Source organism: Coregonus clupeaformis, chromosome 7, assembly GCF_020615455.1.
Source record: "Coregonus clupeaformis isolate EN_2021a chromosome 7, ASM2061545v1, whole genome shotgun sequence".
NCBI lineage: Eukaryota > Metazoa > Chordata > Actinopteri > Salmoniformes > Salmonidae > Coregonus > Coregonus clupeaformis.
The window spans coordinates 38,866,295-38,892,302 of NC_059198.1; the positions used below are offsets into that span (position 1 = coordinate 38,866,295).

The 26,008-nt window shown below is 42.9% G+C and overlaps 1 protein-coding gene across 3 annotated transcripts; it reads right to left on the reverse strand.

Moving 5' to 3' along the window:
* Positions 1-295: 295 nt before the first annotated feature.
* Positions 296-25,886, reverse strand: pabpn1 (poly(A) binding protein, nuclear 1). 3 transcript variants are annotated; one of them, XM_045221395.1, is made up of 7 exons: positions 25,398-25,886; positions 23,596-23,704; positions 23,314-23,381; positions 22,947-23,053; positions 10,487-10,574; positions 9,937-10,091; positions 296-825 (listed from the first exon to the last, which is right to left on the reverse strand). In XM_045221395.1, the coding sequence occupies exons 1-7, from the start codon at positions 25,542-25,544 to the stop codon at positions 639-641; spliced, it is 861 nt and encodes a 286-aa protein (XP_045077330.1). In that variant the 5' UTR covers positions 25,545-25,886; the 3' UTR covers positions 296-638. The 3 variants fall into 3 exon arrangements, with proteins under 3 accessions (XP_045077330.1, XP_041735758.1, XP_041735759.1); XM_041879824.2 differs by lacking the exon at positions 296-825 and adding an exon at positions 1,642-1,723 and having other exon boundaries at positions 25,398-25,885; XM_041879825.1 differs by lacking the exons at positions 296-825; positions 25,398-25,886 and adding exons at positions 1,642-1,723; positions 25,014-25,113.
* Positions 25,887-26,008: the final 122 nt, after the last annotated feature.

Here is a 26,008-nt window from a genome sequence, read left to right on the forward strand (position 1 = left end):
GTGTCGCAATGCAAATGAGGTGTCAGATTTCACATACTGCATTTCAGAGAGCGGCATGTGAAGCGGAACAACCAGAGCGTTCACGGAGTGCACAGCAATTGATGTTGCGCCATTCACAGATCGCCCTGTACACATAAATGTCGGTCTGAACCGCTCAAAGTCCCCTAAATAGGAGACTTAATTTTCCAAAATGCTTTGCAACTCTTGGACAAAAATCAAACAAATTAGTAATTTTTACACAATGTCTTTATTTTTTTTTCTAATTACAGACTTATGGGTTAAAAATAAAAAAAAGCAAAACTTTTTTTTTTTTACCCACTCTCGTTTCCAAAAACCAAACCTCTCCACACAAACCCACCCCCTAACCCCCCCCTAAAATAAAAGCTCTGCTCCTCTTTTTAAATTAATCAATGACTTTAGCCCCACTCCTGGTCCTCAGACAAGCCGTGGCTGCACTGCGCACTGTCAGAGACGGGGCCAGGTAACCCCCACCCCTTCTCTGGTCCCATTTTTCTCACTCTCCCAACTAAAACAGCTGCTGCCCTCTTGACTTTAGCTCTCTCTCTATAAATATGTGTGGCGGTTGGTTGTGTATTGTCTGCGAAGTGTGTGGGCCTAGTGTGTGTGTGTAAGACAGCTCAACGCTTGTTGTAGTAAATGCCCCCTGCGGTGGCCCTGTGGTCACCCTGACCCCCTCCCCCCCACACAGACAGGATGGGGTGAGTGTGCATAGCAGGAGCAGAGAGAGAGAGAGACCCTGCCGAGACATTGGGGGGCGCCGCGGCCACCGGAGGAGGGGTTGTCAGCCTCCACTGGTCCTGAAACCTGAAACGACAAGAAGTGGTCTAATATACAGAGAGAGGAGAGGGGGAGAAAGAAGAGAGAGGGACATGAAGAGGAGGAAGTGAAGGACAAATGGGAGGAGAAGCAGGACAGAAAGGCAGAGGGGTGCAACGAGGGAAAAAAAGTTCCAGGCCCACAAAAATAAACAAATGGCAGAGCTCTGGCCATGCTTTCTTGGGGTGAATGCTATGGCCTAAAGGGTGGTACAATGTTTTTTTTACCCACTGAACAGCAACCACTGTCAAAATTACCAAATGCTGGAAGACACTGAAAACAAGAGAGCATGGGATGGAACCAAAGGGAGATGGTAACAAAAGTGATGAAGGTTAAAGGATGGGGCAGGGTAAGTGGCAACTGGTCAGAGAACAGAGAGACAAGGGAATATGAGAACTCCAATACCACAACTTAAAAAAATAAACAACATTCTTGCTATTGGAAGTTTCACATGTACAGTACATTAAAAAAACAAAACAGATTCCTTTCTCCTCGATGTTTGCTTTTCGAATGTAAGCATTTGGGGGCTGTGTTGGGTGTGAGGGTCACAGCCAGACAAAGGAGACACATCTGCAGCCTGAGATAACATCTTCTCAAAAGAAATGCCACCAAATCTCCCCCACGGCCATCATATACCTTACCAGGGTGACCGCACCAACTCCGCACACGCACGCTCACACACACACAATCGCACACTGCGGCCAGTCTGTCTGTCCAGGAGAAGTTTTTTTTTTTTTTTTTTTTTGTCTTTTTTCTTCTCAGGGTTCCTTCCTTTATTGGGGGACTTTTTTCATTCTTTTTTTCTATGGGCACAGGGGGGGGTGATAGTAAGGAGGTTGGGGGGTATTAGTAAGGGGAATACCACGATGTTGTTCGCCCTCGGCCCCTGGAAAAGAGAGAGAAAAAGAGGGTGAGTTTCTTGATTGGCTTAAAAAGACGGCCTGGTGAGATCTCAATCCTTCAGGTAGACTGGGGGGGAATGTATGCATAAAGATTTTTTATTTTATTCATACCATCATAATGGTAGTGTGCCTTTGATAAGTGTTGAATTACCACAATTTCAATTATGAAGAATAATTGACAGTACAGAAAGAAGCTGAAACCAGCTTTGTCAACAGTAAAATGTTTAATTCTCAGATTATACAGGACTATGAAAATAATAGTAGGGGTGTGGGGACAGTGAGGCACTGGCTCTCCCTCTTTCTCTCTCGCGCTCTCTCTCTCTCTGTGTGAGAGCAGCTCCTGAGGTCGCTGTAGGGAGAGAACCTGAGAACAGCAGCCTCCATCCCACCCTACAAACCCTCCCAGCAGAATGACAGGAGCACTAGAACAGTCACAAACAGTCATTCACATGGCACATGCTATAGGACGGGCCACATACATACAGCTCGAGCATGCAGACAAACAGACTTGACTGACCCATTCTCCTGACAACCTGGACCATCTCAAAACACAGACAGCATCAAAATCAAATCACACATTGCTTTTCCATTCTCACACGTCACCACCATCAGAACCAGGCATCCAGTGCCCACAAACACAGGGGTCACACTAGAGCAGAACCCACTGGTTAGAATGCTGAAGTCAAAATCAGGCTGCAGGAATGAACCCTCCATTCTGGAAGTGAAGGCAGTGGGTGGGACTGCCTGGCCAAGTGGCCATCTAGCCTATGTATCTGATGCACCAATGTGTAGTTAACAACCAAGTTGGTTTTAGCAACAAGGCAAAGCACCCGCACTCTCCCCATAGCGGGCCAACCATTCCTAGGTTAGCCCATCTATAGGCAATATGCATGAGCCCAACCTGGTCTCAGAGCATTTTGTATTATTCTGTACGTAAATTCGAGACACTCCATGTTACGTTTCGTATGTATTAATTTGTGGATGTCCATCACCCATTTCGTATGATATAATACTAATTGTAATTCGTAACATATGTTACAAATTTTCCAAATGTAAAACATGTTACGAATTTGCAAAACATATGTTACGTGTGGCTAACGTTAGCTAGCTGGCTACTGTTAGCTAGGCTAGGGGTTAAGGTTAAGTTTTGGAGTTAGGTTAAAGGGTTAAGGTTAGCTGAAAGGGTTAAGGTTAGCTAAAATGGTTAAGGTTAGCTAAAATGGTTATGATTAGGGGAAGGGTTAGCTAAGTAGTAAGTAGTTGAAAAGTTGCTAATTAGCTAAAATTATCTGTGACGAGATTCGGACTCCCAACCTTTGGCTATGTAACCATATTAAAACGTAACATATCATACTAATTTGAGTGTCCCGGTTTTACATTTACTATATTATGTCTAGTCTATGAGACCAGGCTGATGAGCCATCTATCATAGCACATGGGGCATGAGATTCTGACTTGAACAAAATAATTTCCAATCACAGGATGTCATCCTACTAATTGTCTTAAATAGGACTTTGCAGATTTAAAATAGGCTATCATTCAGTGATTGTTGATTGACAATCATATCAGCAGCTCTCACAGAGGGGCCAATGAGATACTAAAGATGACCAACTCCGATATCATTGGTCTAGGTGAATGGAAAGGTTGGTCCATTGGTCAGAATCTCATTGCCTGTCAGTTGGTGAGGATGCTCATTTTGCTTGCTCTGCAGCCCTTCAGCAATACATATAGAACAGGACATGGGCCCAGAGACAGAGCTCCAACACGAGGCCCACTGTGAGCACTCAATGAGTCATCACGGGAACCCCCCTCTCACCTCACACTGAGAGACACAGCAGGACACACACTCCAGGGAGACACACCAGACTCCTAGTGCACAGCGCTTTGATCCACTCCAGGTTTTACATACATAGGGGGCAGGCTTTTGTATGGATTGAAAACAAATACAGATAGCAGGGATGTTGCTTTGGAAAGGTCACAGGCAAACCACGGCTCTGGAGCAGCTGCACCTGGTGAACACTCAACACACTGTGTTGATGAGACGGAACACACAGATGGATATATTCTATTACTCTGAACACAGTGCACCCGTCTCCTAAAAGTGAATCATTAGAACAACATCTAGTTAACTGAGCGGAAGACTACAACAGGAAAACGAATACTAAACTCAGCAAAAAAAGAAAAGTCCCCTTTTCAGGACCCTGTCTTTCAAAGATAATTCGTAAAAATCCAAATAACTTCACAGATCTTCATTGTAAAGGGTTTAAACACTGTTTCCCATGCTTGCTCAATTAACCATAATTAATGAACATGCACCTGTGGAACGGTCATTAAGACACTAACAGCTTAGACGGTAGGCAATTAAGGTCACAGTTATGAAAACTTAGGACACTAAAGAGGCCTTTCTACTGACTCTGAAAAACACCAAAAGAAAGATGCCCAGGGTCCCTGCTCATCTGCGTGAATGTGCCTTAGGCATGCTGCAAGGAGGCATGAGGACTGCAGATGTGGCCAGGGCAATAAATTGCAATGTCCGTACTGTGAGACGCCTAAGACAGTGCTACAGGGAGACATGACGGACAGCTGATCATCCTCGCAGTGGCAGACCACGTGTAACAACACCTGCACAGGATCAGTACATCCGAACATCACACCTGCGGGACAGGATGGCAACAACAACTGCCAGAGTTACACCAGGAACGCACAATCCCTCCATCAGTGCTCAGACAGGCTGGACTGAGGGCTTGTAGGCCTGTTGTAAGGCAGGTCCTCACCAGACATCACCGGCAACAACGTCGCCTATGGGCACAAACCCACCGTTGCTGGATCAGACAGGACTGGCAAAAAGTGCTCTTCACTGACGAGTCGCGGTTGTCTCACCAGGGGTGATGGTCAGATTCGCGTTTATCGTCGAAGGAATGAGTGTTACACCGAGGCCTGTACTCTGAAGCGGGATCGATTTGGAGGTGGATGGTCCGTTATGGTCTGGGGTGGTGTGTCAGAGCATCATCGGACTGAGCTGGTTGTCATTGCAGGCAATCTCAACGCTGTGCGTTACAGGGAGGACATCGTCCTCCCTCATGTGGTACCCTTCCTGCAGGCTCATCCTGACATGACCCTCCAGCATGACAATGCCACCAGCCATACTGCTAGTTCAAGACAGGAATGTCAGTGTTCTGCCATGGCCAGCGAAGAGCCCGGATCTCAATCCCATTGAGCACGTCTGGGACCTGTTGGATCGGAGGGTGAGGGCCGATCCGGTGCAGTCCATGAGGAGAAGATGCACTGCAGTACTTAATGCAGCTGGTGGCCTTACCAGATACTGACTGTTACTTTTGACCCCCCCCCCCCTCATTTCTGTTAGTCACATGTATGTGGAACTTGTTCAGTTTATGTCTCAGTTGTTGAATCTTATGTTCATAAAAATATTTACACGTTAAGTTTGCTGAAAATAAACGCAGTTGACAGCGAGAGGACATTTATTTTTTTGCTGAGTTTATATCATAAATATACACACACATACCAATTAATGTTTAAGCAACAATGCTAACGTGTCTACCTAGAGAACTTATTTGAAATAGAAACCATCCATGGTACACTAAAGACACCTATTTGCATTTATATCTTAAATGGCATCTTAATTATCCTTATGGTCGCATCAACATTCTAAAATGGAATCCAAATGGTTGCATCAAGTCACTTTGCCTGTCACCTTTTTAAGCATTAATGACCAGCACTGTGGGAGAGATGCTCACTCTCAGTCAACAGTGTGTATACGTAATGAAGCTCCAAGTCGTACAAAGAGCCTGCCACTCATACATGTACAGCCTGGGAGGATCGCACTGCCGTGCACTGAGAGTTTGGCTGCCTCCTCTGAAACGGTTGTAGGTGGTGCATGCAACAAGACCGCTCCACACTGACTGACCCACCTGACTCCCTCCACCAGTCTTGCTTACCTTTCCACTCACCATAACCCCACTCTAAAAGAGAACCTCTCCTCCACTGTACTCTGGATACACACCTTCACTGATATTGCTGGAATGTTGTTCAGCAATGCTAGCCAACGCTTCAGTCCCTTCCCACTACCGACAGGCTTATAGACATTCAGTGCCTATAGAAAGTCTACACCCCCCTTGGATTTCTTCACATTTTATTGTGTTCACAGTGGGATTAAAATAGATGTAATTATCATTTGTTAACAATCTACACAATATACTCTGTCAAAGTGGAAGAATAAAAAGTTAGAATTTAAGATGAAAAATAAAACTAATATACCTTGAAATGGACAAGCATTTACCCCTCTGAGTCAATACAAGTTAGAAACACCTTTGAGTCTTGGGTATTTTTTTTTTTTTTTTTTTTACATTTGAGTCATTTAGCAGACACAGATAATGACTTACAGGATCAATTAGGGTTAAGTGCTCAAGGGCACAGACAGATTTTTCAACTAGTTGGCTCGGGGATTTGAACCAGCAACTTTTCGGTTACTGGCCCAACCCTCTTAACCACTAGGCTACCTGGGTAAGTCTCATAAGAGCTTTGCTGTATTGTGCAATATTTGCACATTATTCTTTAAAACATTTCTTCAAGCTCTGTCAAGGTGCTGGGGATCATGGCTAGGCAACAATTTTCAAGTCTTGCCATAGATTTACAAGCAGATTTAAGTCTAACTTGGCTACTCAGGAACAGTCACTCTTCTTGGTAAGCAACTCCAGTGTAGATTTGGCTTTGTGTTGTAGGTTATTGTCATGCTGAAAGGTGAATTCCTCTCCCAGTGTCTGGTGTAAAGCAGACTGAAGCAGGTTTTCCTCTAGGATTTTGCCTGTGCTTAGCTCCATCAAGCATACCCATACCATGATGCAGCCACCACCATGCTTAAAAATAAGAAGGCATTTACTCAGTGTGTTGTGTTGGATTTGCATTTAAGCCAAAAAATGTTATTGACCAAATACTTATTTTCCACCATCATTTGCTAATAAATTCATAAAAAATCCTACAATGTGATTTTCTGGATTTTTTTTCCTCAATTTGTCTGTCATAGTTGACGTGTACCTATGATGAAAATTACAGGCCTCTCTCATCTTTTTAAGTGGGAGAACTTGCACAATTGGTGGCTGACTAAATACTTTCCCCCCCACTGGACATATGCATGTTTTGGAATATTTATTATTCTTTTCACTCTCATTTAGGTCATTATTGTGGATTCACTACAATGTTCTTGATTCATCCTCAGTTCTCCCATCACAGCCATTGAACTCTGTAGCTCTTAAAATCACCAATGGCCTCATGGTGACAACCCTAAGCGGTTTCCTTCCTGTCCTGCAGCACAGTTCAGAAGAACGGTTTTGTTCCACCAGCTTCAAAAAGCTGCAATAACTATATTCTGTGTTATTGAAAAGATAATTCACAGTGATTAAAATGGTACAATGATACCCTACACTATTCAGTGCTTGTTTTCTCATATAAACTGAAATTGAGCGAACAGAGTAGAATTTTAGCAAACAGGAAATGACAGAGCGATTTCCACTAGATAACACAGCCACAAAGCCAGAACATTTTGACAACAGCTGCTGCTCTGGCGGGAGAAATCAATAGGCAAATATCACAGCCAATCACAACACTGGTGGGTAAGTGATACTATGAAACACTATTAGCGGCAGATATATTATGGATATATTCTGAAATTACAACGCAAACATTTTAAAAGCCGTCTGGCTTAGTTGGTTGAGCATGGAGCTTGCAAAGCCAGGGTTGTGGGTTCGATTCCCACGGGGGACAGTAACAAAAATGTATGTATGCGCTCAATACTGTAAGTCGCTCTTGATAAGCGCATCTGCTAAATGACTAAAATGTAAACATAAAAATAAAAGTGTAGCACCTTCAAGTCAAATTTTACTTCTGAAATAATTTAGGTTTGCCTAAGCAAAGGGGGTGAATATTTATGCCACAGCTATATTTGTTATTACATTTTAAATATTTTGTAAAAATGTGTAGAATTTTATTTTCACTTCGACATCATGGAGTATTGTGTAGATCAAAGAAATGTTTTTATTAAATCTATTTCAATCCCACTTTGTAACGCAACAAAATGTGAAAAAAGTTATATGGGGTGTAGACTTTATATACAGTGAAGGAAAAAAGTATTTGATCCCCTGCTGATTTTGTACTTTTGCCCACTGACAAAGAAATGATCAGTCTATCATTTTAATGGTAGGTTTATTTGAACAGTGAGAGACAGAATAACAACAAAAAAATCCAGAAAAACGCATGTCAAAAATGTTATAAATTGATTTGCATTTTAAATGAGGGAAATAAGTATTTGACCCCTCTGCAAAACATGACTTAGTACTTGGTGGCAAAACCCTTGTTGGCAATCACAGAGGTCAGATGTTTCTTGTAGTTGGCCACCAGGTTTGCACACATCTCAGGAGGGATTTTGTCCCACTCCTCTTTGCAGATCTTCTCCAAGTCATTAAGGTTTCGAGGCTGACGTTTGGCAACTCGAACCTTCAGGTCCCTCCACAGATTTTCTATGGGGTTAAGGTCTGGAGACTGGCTAGGCCACTCTAGGACCTTAATGTGCTTCTTCTTGAGCCACTCCTTTGTTGCCTTGGCCGTGTGTTTTGGGTCATTGTCATGCTGGAATACCCATCCACGACCCATTTTCAATGCCCTGGCTGAGGGAAGGAGGTTCTCACCTAAGATTTGACGGTACATGGCCCCGTCCATCGTCCCTTTGATGCGGTGAAGTTGTCCTGTCCCCTTAGCAGAAAAACACCCCCAAAGCATAATGTTTCCACCTCCATGTTTGACGGTGGGGATGGTGTTCTTGGGGTCATAGGCAGCATTCCTCCTCCTCCAAACACGGCGAGTTGAGTTGATGCCAAAGAGCTCCATTTTGGTCTCATCTGACCACAACACTAACACCCAGTTCTCCTCTGAATCATTCAGATGTTTTTTGGCAAACTTCAGACGGTAATGTATATGTGCTTTCTTGAGCAGGGGGTCCTTGCGGGCGCTGCAGGATTTCAGTCCTTCACGGCGTAGTGTGTTACCAATTGTTTTCTTGGTGACTATGGTCCCAGCTGCCTTGAGATCATTGACAAGATCCTCCTGTGTAGTTCTGGGCTGATTCCTCACCGTTCTCATGATCATTGCAACTCCACGAGGTGAGATCTTGCATGGAGCCCCAGGCCGAGGGAGATTGACAGTCCTTTTGTGTTTCTTCCATTTGCGAATAAATCGCACCAACTGTTGCCACCTTCTCACCAAGCTGCTTGGTGATGGTCTTGTAGCCCATTCCAGCCTTGTGTAGGTCTACAATCTTGTCCCTGACATCCTTGGAGAGCTCTTTGGTCTTGGCCATGGTGGAGAGTTTGGAATCTGATTGATTGATTGCTTCTGTGGACAGGTGTCTTTTATACAGGTAACAAACTGAGATTAGGAGCACTCCCTTTAAGAGTGTTCCTAATATCAGCTCGTTACCTGTATAAAAGACACCTGGGAGCCAGAAATCTTTCTGATTGAGAGGGGGTCAAATACTTATTTCCCTCATTAAAATGCAAATCAATTTATAACGTTTTAGACATGAGTTATTCTGGATTTTTTTGTTGTTATTCTGTCTCTCACTGTTCAAATAAACCTACCATTAAAATTATAGACTGATCATTTCTTTGTCAGTGGGCAAACATACAAAATCAGCAGGGGATCAAATACTTTCTTCCCTCACTGTAGGCGCTGTACCTTCTCAATGATTCTCTATACGCCCAGTTTGGGATTGGGATTGAGCATACTCTCTCCTTGAGCACTCTCTCCTCAGTACTCTCTCTTTGCTGCACATTCTGAAGCCAGGTCGGAAAAGCAACACTAGCGTCTACCCCTTCAGTGTTTGTCCTAACAAATTACTTACACCTATTCGGTGCTTTAAGGTCTGCAAACAGTGAGTGGGTACAGGCCTGGGGGGTTGGCTTCAGGCTTTACGGTGTCCTCTCTCCCCACCGTCTCCCTCTCTGATCAACTGCTCATCCTCACTACTTCCATAATTTCACTCAGTACTCATTCTATTGCCCTTCAACTCGCTCTCCCATACATTTCCTCTCTCCCCCTTTTACACCTCCCCCCGCTCCCTCCTCCCCCTCTCTCAGGTAATGGCCAACTGTCTCTCAGTCTCAGGGTATTAGTGTCCCGGGGTGCTCACCTGAAGGCCCGTCCTCTGCCTCTGGGCGGTGTGTAGCCGCTGTAGTAGCGTGCGCGCGACGGGTTGAAGTTCCCTCCTCGTGAGCGGAAGCGGGCACGGGGAAACCCGCGGTCTGTGGTGCTGATGCCTGGCCTGTTTGTTCTCTTCACGCCTACCTGCCAGGACCAAGACAAGGGAAACCACAGGTTAGACAATAGCACAGGGGACACAGAGTTCAGAAGGGCACAGGGGTCAGTCCCATTTAACTCCCAGTCAATGTAGGAAATCTAACTGAAAATCAGTTCATACAGATAAATTGCACTTTCACCACTCTGAAGTTCTGCATAACTTAATCTGTAACCTAATAAACTATAGTCATAGTGGGAGGACCACACAGCATATCATCGCGTGACTACAAGTTTACTTCGATATGATGGTTATTATATCAATATTTGCACATAAATATCTGTAGTTGCCATGGCAAGCCTGTCTGACTTTTTTCAACATGTACTTTACTGGCATAAAAAGGTTGAATGGAAACCTGGTCCATGAAACAGTGTTGCGTCCTCACCTTAATCTGCCTTCCTCTGAACAGAGACTCGTCCAATGCCATGGCCGTCCTCACAGACTCCTTGTCTGAAAACTCGATATAGGCAAACCTGCAACAGCAGCAGAAATATAATGGGTCACTAAAACGACATCTCAGAAAATGGGCGTCATGAAGCACTAAAATCACAGAGCACAATTCACTGAACAATCATGGACACCTATTTTTCAATAACTCCCTAATAATGAGAATAAAGTGTGTGATAAGCAACACTTTGAAACAGTTTAGCAACCCGATCATCCTAACTGGTTTCTCTCATACACAAATACGAGCTTTAGAAAATAACTCCAGGCTATTAGAATAAGCAGTTACTTTCAATGAACTAAAGTAACACTACTGAGACCTGAATCACAGAGTGCTATTAGCTAGTTTAATTGCATTACTTAAAGTGGAAAGGGAATGATAAAAGCTTTTATATGATTCATGAATTGTACACCTGTGTGCGTGGCTATTAAATGGACATGGAAATGGGCACGAGTGAGCTAGACCACCATGTCAGTAAAGAAATCCTCTGTGCTGCAGTCCGAGTCATCTTTATAGAGAGTTAGGGCAATGTGGTTTCAGTCTGAACCTTCAGAGAGCGCCACTTTCTCCTCCTTATGCAATTTGTTGACACACAACACCCCCCCATATGGGGGGGGGGGGGTAGATCAGCTTTAATATTGCAGATAGATTAACTTCCATCAATGTAATTGTCTGCATCACTTCCAATCCTCCATATGTTTTTTTTTCCTCCCCTTGCAAATATACATACACACACACACAAATACATATCCTTTAAAAAAATATATTTCCCTTTATTACTTTCCAACCCTACCACCCCTTCCCCAATTGGAGCAAACTAGTAAACATCAATGTTTGGCCTCTACTTCCAGCTTATAAATACTAGAAACATTTTATGGACACAGTCAACTCTACAATAATTCCACCTTGTTTGTTTTTACTCCTGAACTTCCTCTACCCTCAACCTCTCTGATCATTTTCATGATGTCCATCCGGTTTGCTTCTATATGCCATATCTCTCCAACTGTGCTCCTTCACAAAAGCTCTCAATCTATTACTTATTATGGACACAGCATGCCCTACATTAGTTATCTTGCTGTTATTAGTTGTTGTTAGTAGTTGTTAGTCCCATCCTTCAGCTCCATTCAACACCTCTCATCTATCTCTTAACCATCCATATTGGATTTCTATTTGCCATATATTTCTCAACTGTACTGTTTCACAAAAGTTCTGAACCCTTCTATTCTCATTGTTTCTACAGATTGTAAATTGAAAATATTTTTTTTTGCTAAAAGTATTATTATATTATTGATCGACTGACTATAACTTTTCAGATCACCCAGTAGTGCTATCTGCAGGGTTAGCTCCAGGTAAATATTGCAACCCTTCAGCCATTCCTGGACCTGTGACCAAAAACAAGCCACAAATGGACAGTACCAAAACAAATGATCTAATGATTCTGTCTCTTCGCAGCAAAACCTGCAGAGCTGGGAAGATTGTATCCCCCATATAAATAACATTCCATTGGTAGCAAGAATTTTGTATAATAATTTAAATTGGGCTTTGTGTAGCTTAGTTGGTAGAGCATGGCGCTTGCAATGCCAGGGTTGTGGGTTCGATTCCCACTGGGGGCCAGTATGATTCTTTTATTTGTTTTAAATGTATGCACTCACTAACTGTAAGTCGCTCTGGATAAGAGCGTCTGCTAAATGACTAAAATGTAAATGTTAATTTAAAAATGCAAAGTTTTGAATCCGGCGTCGTTTTGCATATCAGTTTATAAACACTATGCCATGGAATCGGCACGTCGAAAATCTCTTCAACTATTTTGCAATCAATACGGGATGGCTGTCAATCCTTTGGTCCTTAAATGAAACTGGTATACTTTTTTATTTAACCAATTATGTTATTTATTGCAGGGCCGACAGACAAGTTCCTTACTTTTTTCCCCTTCCACTTTCCTCTTCCATTTTTGCGGTAATGCTGCAATTATTTGGTTGTAATTTTGGTTAGAGCAGACATTTCCATATGTTATTGTTAGCTGCATGTGCGACATAACTCCAACAGTCCTACAGTTGAAGTCGGAAGTTTACATACACTTAGGTTGGAATCATTAAAACTCGTTTTTCAACCACTTCACAAATTTCTTGTTAACAAACTATACTTCTGGCAAGTCGGTTCAGACATCTACTTTGTGCACGACAAGTAATTTTTCCAACAATTGTTTACAGACAGATTATTTCACTGTATCACAACTCCAGTGGGTCAGAAGTTTACATACACTAAGTTGACTGTGCCTTTAAACAGCTTGGAAAATTCCAGAAAATGATGTCATGGCTTTAGAAGCTTCTGATAGGCTAATTGTCATCATTTGAGTCAATTGGAGGTGTAACTGTGGATGTATTTCAAGGCCTACCTTCAAATTCAGTGCCTCTTTGCTTGACATCATGGGAAATTCATAAGAAATCAGCCAAGACCTCAGAAAAACTATTGTAGACCTCCACAAGTCTGGTTCATCCTTGGGAGCAATTTCCAAACGCCTGAAGGTACCACATTCATATGTACAAACAATAGTACGCAAGTATAAACACCATGGGACCACGCAGCCGTCATACCACTCAGGAAGGAGTAGCGTTCTATCTCCTAGAGATTAACGTACTTTGGTGCGAAAAGTGCAAATCAATCCCAGAACAAAAGCAAAGGACCTTGTGAAGATGCTGGAGGAAACAGGTACAAAAAGTATCTATATCCACAGTAAAACGAGTCCTATATCGACATAACCTGAAATGCCGCTCAGCAAGGAAGAAGCCACTGTTCCAAAACCGCCATAAAAAAGCCAGACTACGGTTTGCAACTTCACATGGGGACAAAGATCGTACTTTTTGGAGAAATATCCTCTGGTCTGATGAAACAAAAATAGAACTGTTTGGCCATAATGACCATCGTTATGTTTGGAGGAAAAAGGGGGACGCTTGCAAGCTGAAGAACACCATCCAGACCGTGAAGCACGGGGGTGGCAGCATCATGCTGTGGGGGTGCTTTTCTGCAGGAGGGACTGGTGCACTTCACAAAATAGATGGCATCATGAGGAAGGAAAATTATGTGGATATATTGAAGCAACATCTCAAAACATCAGTCAGGAAGTTCAAGCTTGGTCGCAAATGGGTCTTCCAAATGGACAATGACCCCAAGCATACTTCCAAAGTTGTGGCAAAATGGCTTAAGGACAACAAAGTCAAGGTATTGGAGTGGCCATCACAAAGCCTGACTGCAATCCTATAGAACATTTGTGGGCAGAACTGAAAAGGCGTGTGCGGGCAAGGAGGCCTACAAACCTGACTCAGTTACACCAGCTCTGTCAGGAGGAATGGGCCAAACTTCTGCCAACGTATTGTGGGAAGCTTGTGGAAGGCTACCCGAAACATTTGACCCAAGTTAAACAATTTAAAGGCAATGCTACCAAAAACTAATTGAGTGTATGTAAACTTCTCACCCACTGGGTATGTGATTAAATAAATCATTCTCTCTACTATTATTCTGACATTTCACATTCTTAAAATAAAGTGGTGATCCTAACTGACCTAAGACAGGGAATTTTTACTAGGATTAAATGTCAGGAATTGTGAAAAACTGAGTTTAAATGTATTTGGCTAATGTGTATGTAAACTTGACTTCAACTGTACCTATGATATCATTTACGAAGATTATACCTTTAAAAAAAAAAATCTAAAAATACTGGCTTTTATCAGTTAGTATATTTGAGTTGAACCACAATATTTGTTGCATTATTTGTTCTGTCGTTTCTGGAGGATTAAATTGAAATTGTAACCAACTTTCTATAGCTTGTTTTAGAAATAGTGATATTTGAGAGATGATTGCCTTTTCAAATAACTGAAAGTGAGAGGTTGTAATCTGAATAAAGGGAAAAAGGCCATTCTTGAACATAGGGTGAGACAATCTTACTAATTTGCTAGAGAACCAGTTCGGATTTACAGTGGGGGAAAAAAGTATTTAGTCAGCCACCAATTGTGCAAGTTCTCCCACTTAAAAAGATGAGAGAGGCCTGTAATTTTCATCATAGGTACACGTCAACTATGACAGACAAAATGAGAAAAAAATCCAGAAAATCACACTGTAGGATTTTTTATGAATTTTTTTGCAAATTATGGTGGAAAATAAGTATTTGGTCAATAACAAAAGTTTCTCAATACTTTGTTATATATCCTTTGTTGGCAATGACACAGGTCAAATGTTTTCTGTAAGTCTTCACAAGGTTTTCACACACTGTTGCTGGTATTTTGGCCCATTCCTCCATGCAGATCTCCTCTAGAGCAGTGATGTTTTGGGGCTGTCGCTGGGCAACACAGACTTTCAACTCCCTCCAAAGATTTTCTATGGGGTTGAGATCTGGAGACTGGCTAGGCCACTCCAGGACCTTGAAATGCTTCTTACGAAGCCACTCCTTCGTTGCCCGGGCGGTGTGTTTGGGATCATTGTCATGCTGAAAGACCCAGCCACGTTTCATCTTCAATGCCCTTGCTGATGGAAGGAGGTTTTCACTCAAAATCTCACGATACATGGCCCCATTCATTCTTTCCTTTACACAGATCAGTCGTCCTGGTCCCTTTGCAGAAAAACAGCCCCAAAGCATGATGTTTCCACCCCCATGCTTCACAGTAGTTATGGTGTTCTTTGGATGCAACTCAGCATTCTTTGTCCTCCAAACACGACGAGTTGAGTTTTTACCAAAAAGTTCTATTTTGGTTTCATCTGACCATATGACATTCTCCCAATCCTCTTCTGGATCATCCAAATGCACTCTAGCAAACTTCAGACGGGCCTGGACATGTACTGGCTTAAGCAGGGGGACACGTCTGGCACTGCAGGATTTGAGTCCCTGGCGGCGTAGTGTGTTACTGATGGTAGGCTTTGTTACTTTGGTCCCAGCTCTCTGCAGGTCATTCACTAGGTCCCCCCGTGTGGTTCTGGGATTTTTGCTCACCGTTCTTGTGATCATTTTGACCCCACGGGGTGAGATCTTGCGTGGAGCCCCAGATCGAGGGAGATTATCAGTGGTCTTGTATGTCTTCCATTTCCTAATAATTGCTCCCACAGTTGATTTCTTCAAACCAAGCTGCTTACCTATTGCAGATTCAGTCTTCCCAGCCTGGTGCAGGTCTACAATTTTGTTTCTGGTGTCCTTTGACAGCTCTTTGGTCTTAGCCATAGAAGAGTTTGGAGTGTGACTGTTTGAGGTTGTGGACAGGTGTATTTTATACTGATAACAAGTTCAAACAGGTGCCATTAATACAGGTAACGAGTGGAGGACAGAGGAGCCTCTTAAAGAAGACGTTACAGGTCTGTGAGAGCCAGAAATCTTGCTTGTTTGTAGGTGACCAAATACTTATTTTCCACCATAATTTGCAAATAAATTCATAAAAAATCCTACAATGTGATTTTCTGGATTTTTTCCCCTCAATTTTTCTGTCATAGTTGACGTGTACCTATGATGAAAGTTACAGGACTCATCTTTTTAAGTGGGAGAACTTGCACAATTGGTGGCTGACTAAATACTTTTTTTCCCCCCACTGTACATATTACCTCAATTACCTCGACTAACTGGTACCCCCCCTCCCTGCTGTGATTTTATTTTACTGCTGCTCTTTAGTATGGACTCGACCTAAATTGTTTTTGTTTTCGAGATTTTCTGAATTGCATGGTCTCTAAAGGCACATTTAAGTGTCCCATTCAATAAGGGGATCTATGTTGTCGAAAAAATCAGTTATAAATTATTCTGTCCTAGTTAAAAACGAGTTAAATTTCCAATATCCTCGCCCATGTGGAAATTCAGTAAGAGTAATGTATATGCCATTTATATGATCGCCCGACCGCATTCTGTCCCCTATAAACACTTTTAAACTTTTGGTGCCAACAAGTACGACATAAGAAAGAAGTCAAGACGACTAGCTTGATTGAGTCTCCGCCATGTATATACAGTGGGGAGAACAAGTATTTGATACACTGCCGATTTTGCAGGTTTTCCTACTTACAAAGCATGTAGAGGTCTGTCATTTTTTATCATAGGTACACTTCAACTGTGAGAGACTGAATCTAAAACAAAAATCCAGAAAATCACATTGTACGATTTTTAAGTAATTAATTTGCATTTTATTGCATCACATAAGTATTTGATACATCAGAAAAGCAGAACTTAATATTTGGTACAGAAACCTTAGTTTGCAATTACAGAGATCATACGTTTCCTGTAGGTCTTGACCAGGTTTGCACACACTGCAGCAGGGATTTTGGCCCACTTCTCCATACAGACCTTCTCCAGATCCTTCAGGTTTCGGGGGCTGTCGCTGGGCAATACGGACTTTCAGCTCCCTCCAAAGATTTTCTATTGGGTTCAGGTCTGGAGACTGGCTAGGCCACTCCAGGACCTTGAGATGCTTCTTACGGAGCCCTGGCTGTGTGTTTCGGGTCGTTGTCATGCTGGAAGACCCAGCCACGACCCATCTTCAATGCTCTTACTGAGGGAAGGAGGTTGTTGGCCAAGATCTCGCGATACATGGCCCCATCCATCATCCCCTCAATACGGTGCAGTCGTCCTGTCCCCTTTGCAGAAAAGCATCCCCAAAGAATGATGTTTCCACCTCCATGCTTCACGGTTGGGATGGTGTTCTTGGGATTGTACTCATCCTTCTTCTTCCTCCAAACACGGCGAGTGGAGTTTAGACCAAAAAGCTATATTTTTGTCTCATCAGACCACATGACCGTCTCCCATTCCTCCTCTGGATCATCCAGATGGTCATTGGCAAACTTCAGACGGGCCTGGACATGCGCTGGCTTGAGCAGGGGGGACCTTGCGTGCGCTGCAGGATTTTAATCCATGACGGCGTAGTGTGTTACTAATGGTTTTCTTTGAGACTGTGGTCCCAGCTCTCTTCAGGTCATTGACCAGGTCCTGCCGTGTAGTTCTGGGCTGATCCCTCACCTTCCTCATGATCATTGATGCCCCACGAGGTGAGATCTTGCATGGAGCCCCAGACCGAGGGTGATTGACCGTCATCTTGAACTTCTTCCATTTTCTAATAATTGTGCCAACAGTTGTTGCCTTCTCACCAAGCTGCTTGCCTATTGTCCTGTAGCCCATCCCAGCCTTGTGCAGGTCTACAATTTTATCCCTGATGTCCTTACACAGCTCTCTGGTCTTGGCCATTGTGGAGAGGTTGGAGTCTGTTTGATTGAGTGTGTGGACAGTGTTCTTTTATACAGGTACCAAGTTCAAACAGGTGCAGTTAATACAGGTAATGAGTGGAGAACAGGAGGGCTTCTTAAAGAAAAACTAACAGGTCTGTGAGAGCCGGAATTCTTACTGGTTGGTAGGTGATCAAATACTTATGTCATGCAATAAAATGCAAATTAATTACTTAAAAATCATACAATGTGATTTTCTGGATTTTTGTTTTAGATTCCGTCTCTCACAGTTCAAGTGTACCTATGATAAAAATTACAGACCTCTACATGCTTTGTAAGTAGGAAAACCTGCAAAATCGGCAGTGTATCAAATACTTGTTCTCCCCACTGTATTTTAAATCATCCATCTACCTTGCGGATCTGTTTGGACAATTTGCACATTTGGATCGAAATTACGGTCAATTAATATCATCACCACTTTTGAGTTTCTTTGCCCATGGGAGAAGTATATTTCGCCCCCCCAGTCCTTTTTCCACACAACTTCATCTAGAATTGTTGAGTTTCCTGTAAACAATATATATTATATTACTTATCTTTGAAACATGTAAATATTGTTCTTCTTTTGTTATATTATCTGCTAAGCAATTACAATTATAACTGGCTATACTTATTTCACCACTTACCATAATGAGATACAGGTTTCAAATCTATTTATCATAATATATGTTTGTAAATTTACCAATAAAACCAGTGATTGAGTGTCCATATAGCTGTACCATGATATTTGCATTTCTACTAAGTAACCCTCCAATTGTTTGCCACTATTCCCCCCGCTAAAGCCCCTCCCCATCCCAAGTTGGGTTTCATCCCAGTGATCGGCATACCACCCCCGTCCCCTGGATCCCTAGGCCCCCCGAGAGGCCAGGACCCATCCTTCGAAAACAGCACACTGTGCCACCCACAAAACAGAAGCAGGTCAAACACCAAAAGCATTTCCAATGCTCTCACTTCAATATATTTATATAGCTATTTAAAAAATATCTATTCAAATATCTTGCATATCTTAATTTCCATCATTATCAATTAATATGCGTAATAATGTCGGCAGTTCATGCGAAGTATTGTTACCTATAACCCGGATTGCCATTGTATTACATTACATTTTTATCAAGCAATTCTTATTTTATCAAACAATTATTGTGGTCCATCCTATATTCTCCCTAACATCCTTACCCCCTTGCAACAGATGTGGGATACATACACACGCACATACTCTAATACACTCAACCCCTTTCCTCTACAATCAACCATAAGCTCAGATGCTCAACGGTTGTTACATCCCAGAGCCCAACTCAAGAAAGGACCTGATTTACAAATGCATATACAGTTACAGCTGTTTAAGAAAGCATGCAAGATTGAGCAAAAATTTACAAAAATGTGCGATTTGATTAACCTATGTCAAGTCCTAGGAGATGGAGATCAGATCCACCCTCTTCCCCTGAGACACAAACACTCTGGTCCCCCGTTGTAACGATTTTTCCAAGCATCTCCGAGCAGTCAGACCTTTGATTATTTTGTGCCACAAGGGCCACAATAATATGCCCCCTCTCTGATTGTCCGAGTGTGACCCCCTCCCCATGGGTTACTGCAGCCAGTGTTGCCAGCACTGCCACTACCTGGGTGGGGGTACCCCACCGGAATCCCCACCGGCTAGGTACAAGGTCGACAAGGTTCTCATTAGCAGCTTTGAGAACTTCCTTGTATATTATGCTCTCCCATCAGCGGGCTCTGGCTTTGTTGGACCAACCCTGCCAGGCAGGCTCAGAATCTTTAGGGGGCGGTGCTGCTCTAGTAGGTCTCTGACTGAATTTATCTTTCTATTTTGGCTGCATATAGGTAACTTACAGCTGGGCCATAAAACAGATGGGGACTTCTCTTTGGTGTATGGGTTGCTCAGGTGGGTGTCTAGGATATAGGGTTGGGGACCGTTCCATCATGACAGGACAATAAAATAATAGATTAGATGTATACTTTACTTTGTGTCGTGGAACATTTGGTTGTCAATATACAGTTTATCAACTACGACAGCAACACGCTTCCCTTTTAATCTATTTTCCTTGAAGATTGCAGAACGGCGCAAAGTTATTTTCCCAATCTCCCTCGGGAACTGATCATTCATGCCTATTTTCGTGCCAGCAAGTCTTTTACCTAGGCTTTTAACCATTCCTTTATCCTTAAAGAAAGCAAATTTGGCAACGATTGGACGCTCATACAGTGAGGGAAAAAAGTATTTGATCCCCTGCTGATTTTGTACATTTGCCCACTGACAAAGACATGATCAGTCTATAATTTTAATGGTAGGTTTATTTGAACAGTGAGAGACAGAATAACAACAACAAAAATCCAGAATAACTCATGTCTAAAACGTTATAAATTGATTTGCATTTTAATGAGGGAAATAAGTATTTGACCCCCTCTCAATCAGAAAGATTTCTGGCTCCCATGTGTCTTTTATACAGGTAACGAGCTGAGATTAGCAGCACACTCTTAAAGGGAGTGCTCCTAATCTCAGCTTGTTACCTTTATAAAAAGACACCTGTCCACAGAAGCAATCAATCAGATTCCAAACTCTCCACCATGGCCAAGACCAAAGAGCTCTCCAAGGATGTCAGGGACAATATTGTAGACCTACACAAGGCTGGAATGGGCTACAAGACCATTGCCAAGCAGCTTGGTGAGAAGATGACAACAGTTGGTGCGATTATTCGCAAATGGAAGAAACACAAAAGAACTGTCAATCTCCCTCGGCCTGGGGCTCCATGCAAGATCTCACTTCGTGGAGTTGCAATGATCATGAGAATGGTGAGGAATCAGCCCAGAACTACACGGGAGGATCTTGTCAATGATCTCAAGGCAGCTGGGACCATAGTCACCAAGAAAACAATTGGTAATACACTACGCCGTGAAAGACTGAAATCCTGCAGCACCTGCAAGGTCCCCCTGCTCAAGAAAGCACATATACAGGGCCGTCTGAAGTTTGCCAATGAACATCTGAATGATTCAAAGGAGAACTGGGTGAAAGTGTTGTGGTCAGATGAGACCAAAATGGAGCTCTTTGGCATCAACTCAACTCGCCGTGTTTGGAGGAGGAGGAATGCTGCCTATGACCCCAAGAACACCATCCCCACCGTCAAACATGGAGGTGGAAACATTATGCTTTGGGGGTGTTTTTCTGCTAAGGGGACAGGACAACTTCACTGCATCAAAGGGACGATGGACGGGGCCATGTACCATCAAATCTTGGGTGAGAACCTCCTTCACTCAGCCAGGGCATTGAAAATGGGTCGTGGATGGGTATTCCAGCATGACAATGACCCAAAACACACGGCCAAGGCAACAAAGGAGTGGCTCAAGAAGAAGCACGTTAAGGTCCTGGAGTGGCCTAGCCAGTCTCCAGACCTTAATCCCATAGAAAATCTGTGGAGGGAGCTGAAGGTTCGAGTTGCCAAACGTCAGCCTCGAAACCTTAATGACTTGGAGAAGATCTGCAAAGAGGAGTGGGACAAAATCCCTCCTGAGATGTGTGCAAACCTGGTGGCCAACTACAAGAAACGTCTGACCTCTGTGATTGCCAACAAGGGTTTTGCCACCAAGTACTAAGTCATGTTTTGCAGAGGGGTCAAATACTTATTTCCCTCATTAAAATGCAAATCAACTTATAACATTTTTTACATGTTTTTCTGGATTATTTTGTTGTTATTCCGTCTCTCACTGTTCAAATAAACCTACCATTAAAATTATAGACGGATAATTTCTTTGTCAGTGGGCAAACATACAAAATCAGCAGGGGATCAAATACTTTCTTCCCTCACTGTATCTCTGTCCTCTTTGTCAGAAACAGTGTACACGTTCGAGTTGGATTTTATCGACAGCGTCAAGTGGGATTTGAAGCGCTGTAAGAAAGAAGTCCTTCACAATTTTTTCGGTAACCTCTCCTTTTTCTTGGATACCCGTAAGTACTAGATTTTCTCTCATCAATCTAGTCTGTATGTCTAGTAAGGCTTCTCTCAGAAAGTTGTTCTCCCTTTTAAGTTCCTTAACGTCCGTTTCTATCTTAGTGACTGTCCCTTTTAGCTTTTTTGTATCTTTCTCCATTAATCGCAGCTTTTTCATCACTCATTGCAAGACTCGCCTTCAACTCGTTTACATCCTAACTGACCAACTCTAGTATGCCGAGGTTTGTCATTTATCGACTTCAACAAATCGCTTTCCACACTTACCAGTCACAGTGGTGAAAAGCATACATCATCTGTATCCGTCGAGGAGTCACGTTCTCTTGGAGATTGATTCTCCTCGTTTACCCTCCATCATGTTTGAGTGTTGCTTGTTGTTGTAATATTTGTCGATACATTTCTCTAGCCTTATGATTTGTTTGGTGTTATTATCCAGATTGAATGTTATCATTCACAAGTATATGAAGTGCTAATATTTAGTCTAACTTACTGATATTGAATATAACGTTTTTTTCTTGAGGTGATTCGCATCGCTGTGCGTTCAATACGCCATCTTGTCACGTGTCTGAATGTTTGTGTCCTCTGGTAAATGTGTGTATTATGTGTGTTAATCTTTATCTATATGTTTGTGTCCTCTGGTAAACGTGTGTAGTATGTGTGTTAATCTGTATCTATATGTTTGTGTCCTCTGGTAAACGTGTGTAGTATGTGTGTTAATCTGTATCTATATGTTTGTGTCCTCTGGTAAACGTGTGTAGTATGTGTGTTAATCTGTATCTATATGTTTGTGTCCTCTGGTAAACGTGTGTAATTGTATTTATTTTTGTAACCTGTATTTAAACAGGGAAATCCCATTGAGATCAAGGCCTCTTTTACAAGAGAGTGCTGCATGTACAAAATTCATAAAAATTCACAACATGACGATCAACATAGACATGTAGATGATCTTGAGGCTGAAAGTCTTAACTCTAGATCACACAGATCTAGATGACTTGGACAATGTACCTACGTACCTGTGAATAAAAGTGCACTACTTTGCTAACCTGCACATGGACTGTATGCAATTACCCTCTTGGATGCCGAGAGGGTATAGCTAGTAAAATAGTGTCTACACCATCTTTAGGGTGGAGACTGTAAACATGTGCTCACAGATCTGTAAGTGAAAGAGCACTGCTGCACATGGAGGGAATGGGGGTGTAGGCATTTACCCTTTGGGATGCCCTGTGAACTTGTCACACAGGATGGTGACTCTGTTGACTGAGCCGCAACCATGGAAGTGAGCTTCTAGCTCCTCCGCCGTGGCGCCGTAATCAACCTGTCCACCGAGAGGGAGAACAGTGAGATACCTCTGACACACACAGAGTGGCTAGTCAATTCCGCATACAGAATCAAACACCAAATTTAGGTTTTTGCATTCAAAGTAGTGTGAAAATCATGCATTGATGTCAATTTGAAACTTTGCTACACACATCATATGATAGAATTCACCTTGAACCCGATAGGCCTAACCAGGTGAATTCCACATACAACCCAAATAGAAACACCATCTGAGGTTAAGAGGGGGTGAAGCCTTACGTTTCCAACATAGATAGATCTTGCGTCGGCTTCCATTTTCTCCTCGATGGACATGATGACGGGACCGGCTAGAGAGAGCAAAATTGAGACGAGGAGTGAAATTTAAAATGGTGAACTTCAGAACAAACTTATACAGATTTGGAAGGGTCTGATATTAACTAATCTGTCTTGTAGCTGCTCTGGAAACTTCCGTGAAATACAACAATCATTCTGTCTTCTCAAACAGTCATTTTTGGGAGACATTCTGAGGCACATTATTGCTCTTTCTTCCCACAAACTCACCTGGTGGAGGGCTAAGATTCATCTGTTTCTCCACTTCGTTCTGCAACTCCTTCAGCTTTTCCGCTTCCTCCTCCATCTCTCGCACCCGAGCTTTGATCGCCTCCAGCTCCTGAAAAATCAATACACAGATACCCATCAATTACAACACACACCACACCGCAGGACTGACAGACATCATCGGAAGAAAACAAGAAATATTTACTAAAGGAATTAATTCATCATATTCATCCATGCCGTGCAAGCCATGACACACTTGACATTTCAGTAGCCTAAGCTGACACTGTTCCTGCACTGGCTGCTGAGTGGAACAGCCTTGCATATGACCATCCCATCAGCTCAGGGTCTTTGTAACAGGCAGCATTTATTCACCATTAATTTCACAGACTTCTCGCTCCGCAAGAAACCCCACCGCCCCAGTGATGGTCAATAAGACGGTGGTGCCACACGTCATGTTGGGTGGGATCCCTTATTGGTTTCATGCCTCACAAGAGCAGGCTCCCTTGACACTGCTGCATTGCAGCTCAATGGGAGTTGCTCCAAATCCATCCTGGACTACTGACACTATTTGCATTGCAGTGAAATCCATTCCGGGTCTTGGGGATATCATACATGGTCCCATTGATCATAAGAATCAATAAACAAATTCAACAGCTTTGACAGGCTTCAAGAGGAAACAGTGAAATTCATGATGAATACATGGCTTATTTGATTCGGTGATGACTGGCTGCATTTTGTTGCATATTTACTGTAGTCTCTTCCCTCCTTCCGAAAATATCTAAGGATGCATGCCCAGCCCTAAAAAAATACCGCACCCCCAGTCTCGTGCTTACAGAATTGCTTTCGAAAACATTCTATGCCAAAGACCACGATCACACTTGCATATAAAATCAGAAAAATTGTAGATAACATTTAAATGCAAGCCAACAGCTTTAATTTCAGAGTATTTGCAAACCGCATATTTGCACACTACTACAGTAATATCCATAACCCACTAATTTTTCAAGAGATAATACCTCCTTATAATAGTCAAAATTACATTTTTTTTTTTTTTATACTTGCGTTTTGCATGTCACTCATTGTCTTTAGTGGGAGAATACACTTGCATGTCAGGTGCATGTCAGCAACATCCCAATTATTAGCTAGCTAACTGGCCAACTAACATTAGCTCGTCGGCTCCCTCCACTATATCCAGGCCAAATATCCATATCCATTCATCCATACTACAACAGAGCAAGTGCCGCATACCCTTTGCTTGCATTTTAGTTATATACAGTTAGATAGTAAGTCAGCACATTACAACGCGTGTTTGCTAGTCAACACTTCATTTTCACGGAGTTGACGATCATGTTCAGTATGCGCATCAGCGCTTCCATTTCAGCAGCTGTCAGCGTTTGAGAAAATAAAGGAGGCGTGTTTACCGTGAGCTCTCACCGTGTCTGCGGATGGACTCGCAATACCGCGGCTAATGGCGGCCTGTCCTACCCTCGCCCCTGTCGACATCTCCGTCTTGCATTTTTGCGACGAATATTTTTTCCCCCACTAGGTCGACAGCACTGGCGCAGAGAAACTACCACCGCTGCTGCGCCAACATGGCCGCCAAAATCACGCATGTCACCACCCATTTGTACTAAGCCACAATGTCGGTTATCGACCAGGAGATAAATGACACACCACGGGGAATAATAATATAGCTGATTGCAGCTTAAAATAACGTATTTACACCCGCAACCTCTATTGTACAATACACATGTATTATCTCAATTTGAGTGAGGTTTTGGGCATAAACTATGTTCTTCACTTACCGGGTCCTCGATCGCGGCCTCTCCCTCCTCTAATCCCGGTTCCTCATCGCCAACACCCGGGTCTTCTAGTTCTGGGTGCCCTGGGTCTGAGTCCAGCAGGGATTCCTCCGTCATCCCCGAGTCCATTCCGTTACCGAACTCCGCCATCTCCCAATTCCGGCTTATCCGACGCGCCTCGTGGCTTAAAGCAACGTTACAGGCCCCTACTCACACAGCTGGAGAGTGAGTGGGGCGAAAGAAAAAAACGGCGGAAAACGCCGCTTAGGAAAGTTAAAACCTGAAATAAAAGGCCAGCTTCGACTCTAGCCACTGTCCGAACGGGTTCCAACTACAATTGCACAGGCTACTTCAGTTTTCTGTATCGAATTTTCAGCAGAGAGCCTAACGTTACAGTTTATTTACATTAAGAAATATACATAAAATCGAAGATTCACTTCAGAGCGCCGTGTCCTCACTTCAGAAATGGAAGTCGGGGGTGGAGTTACGTACTGCGGGCGTAAACTCGCAATCTTATTAGTCAGTTAAGCATTGTAGACACACCTTCTACCGTAATTTCCTGGCGTCTATTGGATAAATGGCAGCACATTTATGCGTTCCTACCAATTTTGCCT

What these genes read in the sequence shown, in the direction of transcription:
- pabpn1 (XM_045221395.1), bottom strand. Translation starts at nt 25,544, where the DNA reads ATGGCGGAGTTCGGTAACGGAATGGACTCGGGGATGACGGAGGAATCC. An exon ending in AGGCCGCGATCGAGGACCCG is followed by an intron (nt 23,705 to 25,397) that starts GTAAGTGAAGAA and finishes TTGATTTTTCAG; the next exon opens with GAGCTGGAGGCGATCAAAGC. An exon ending in TTCACAGGGCATCCCAAAGG is followed by an intron (nt 10,575 to 22,946) that starts GTAAATGCCTAC and finishes CTGCTGTTGCAG; the next exon opens with GTTTGCCTATATCGAGTTTT.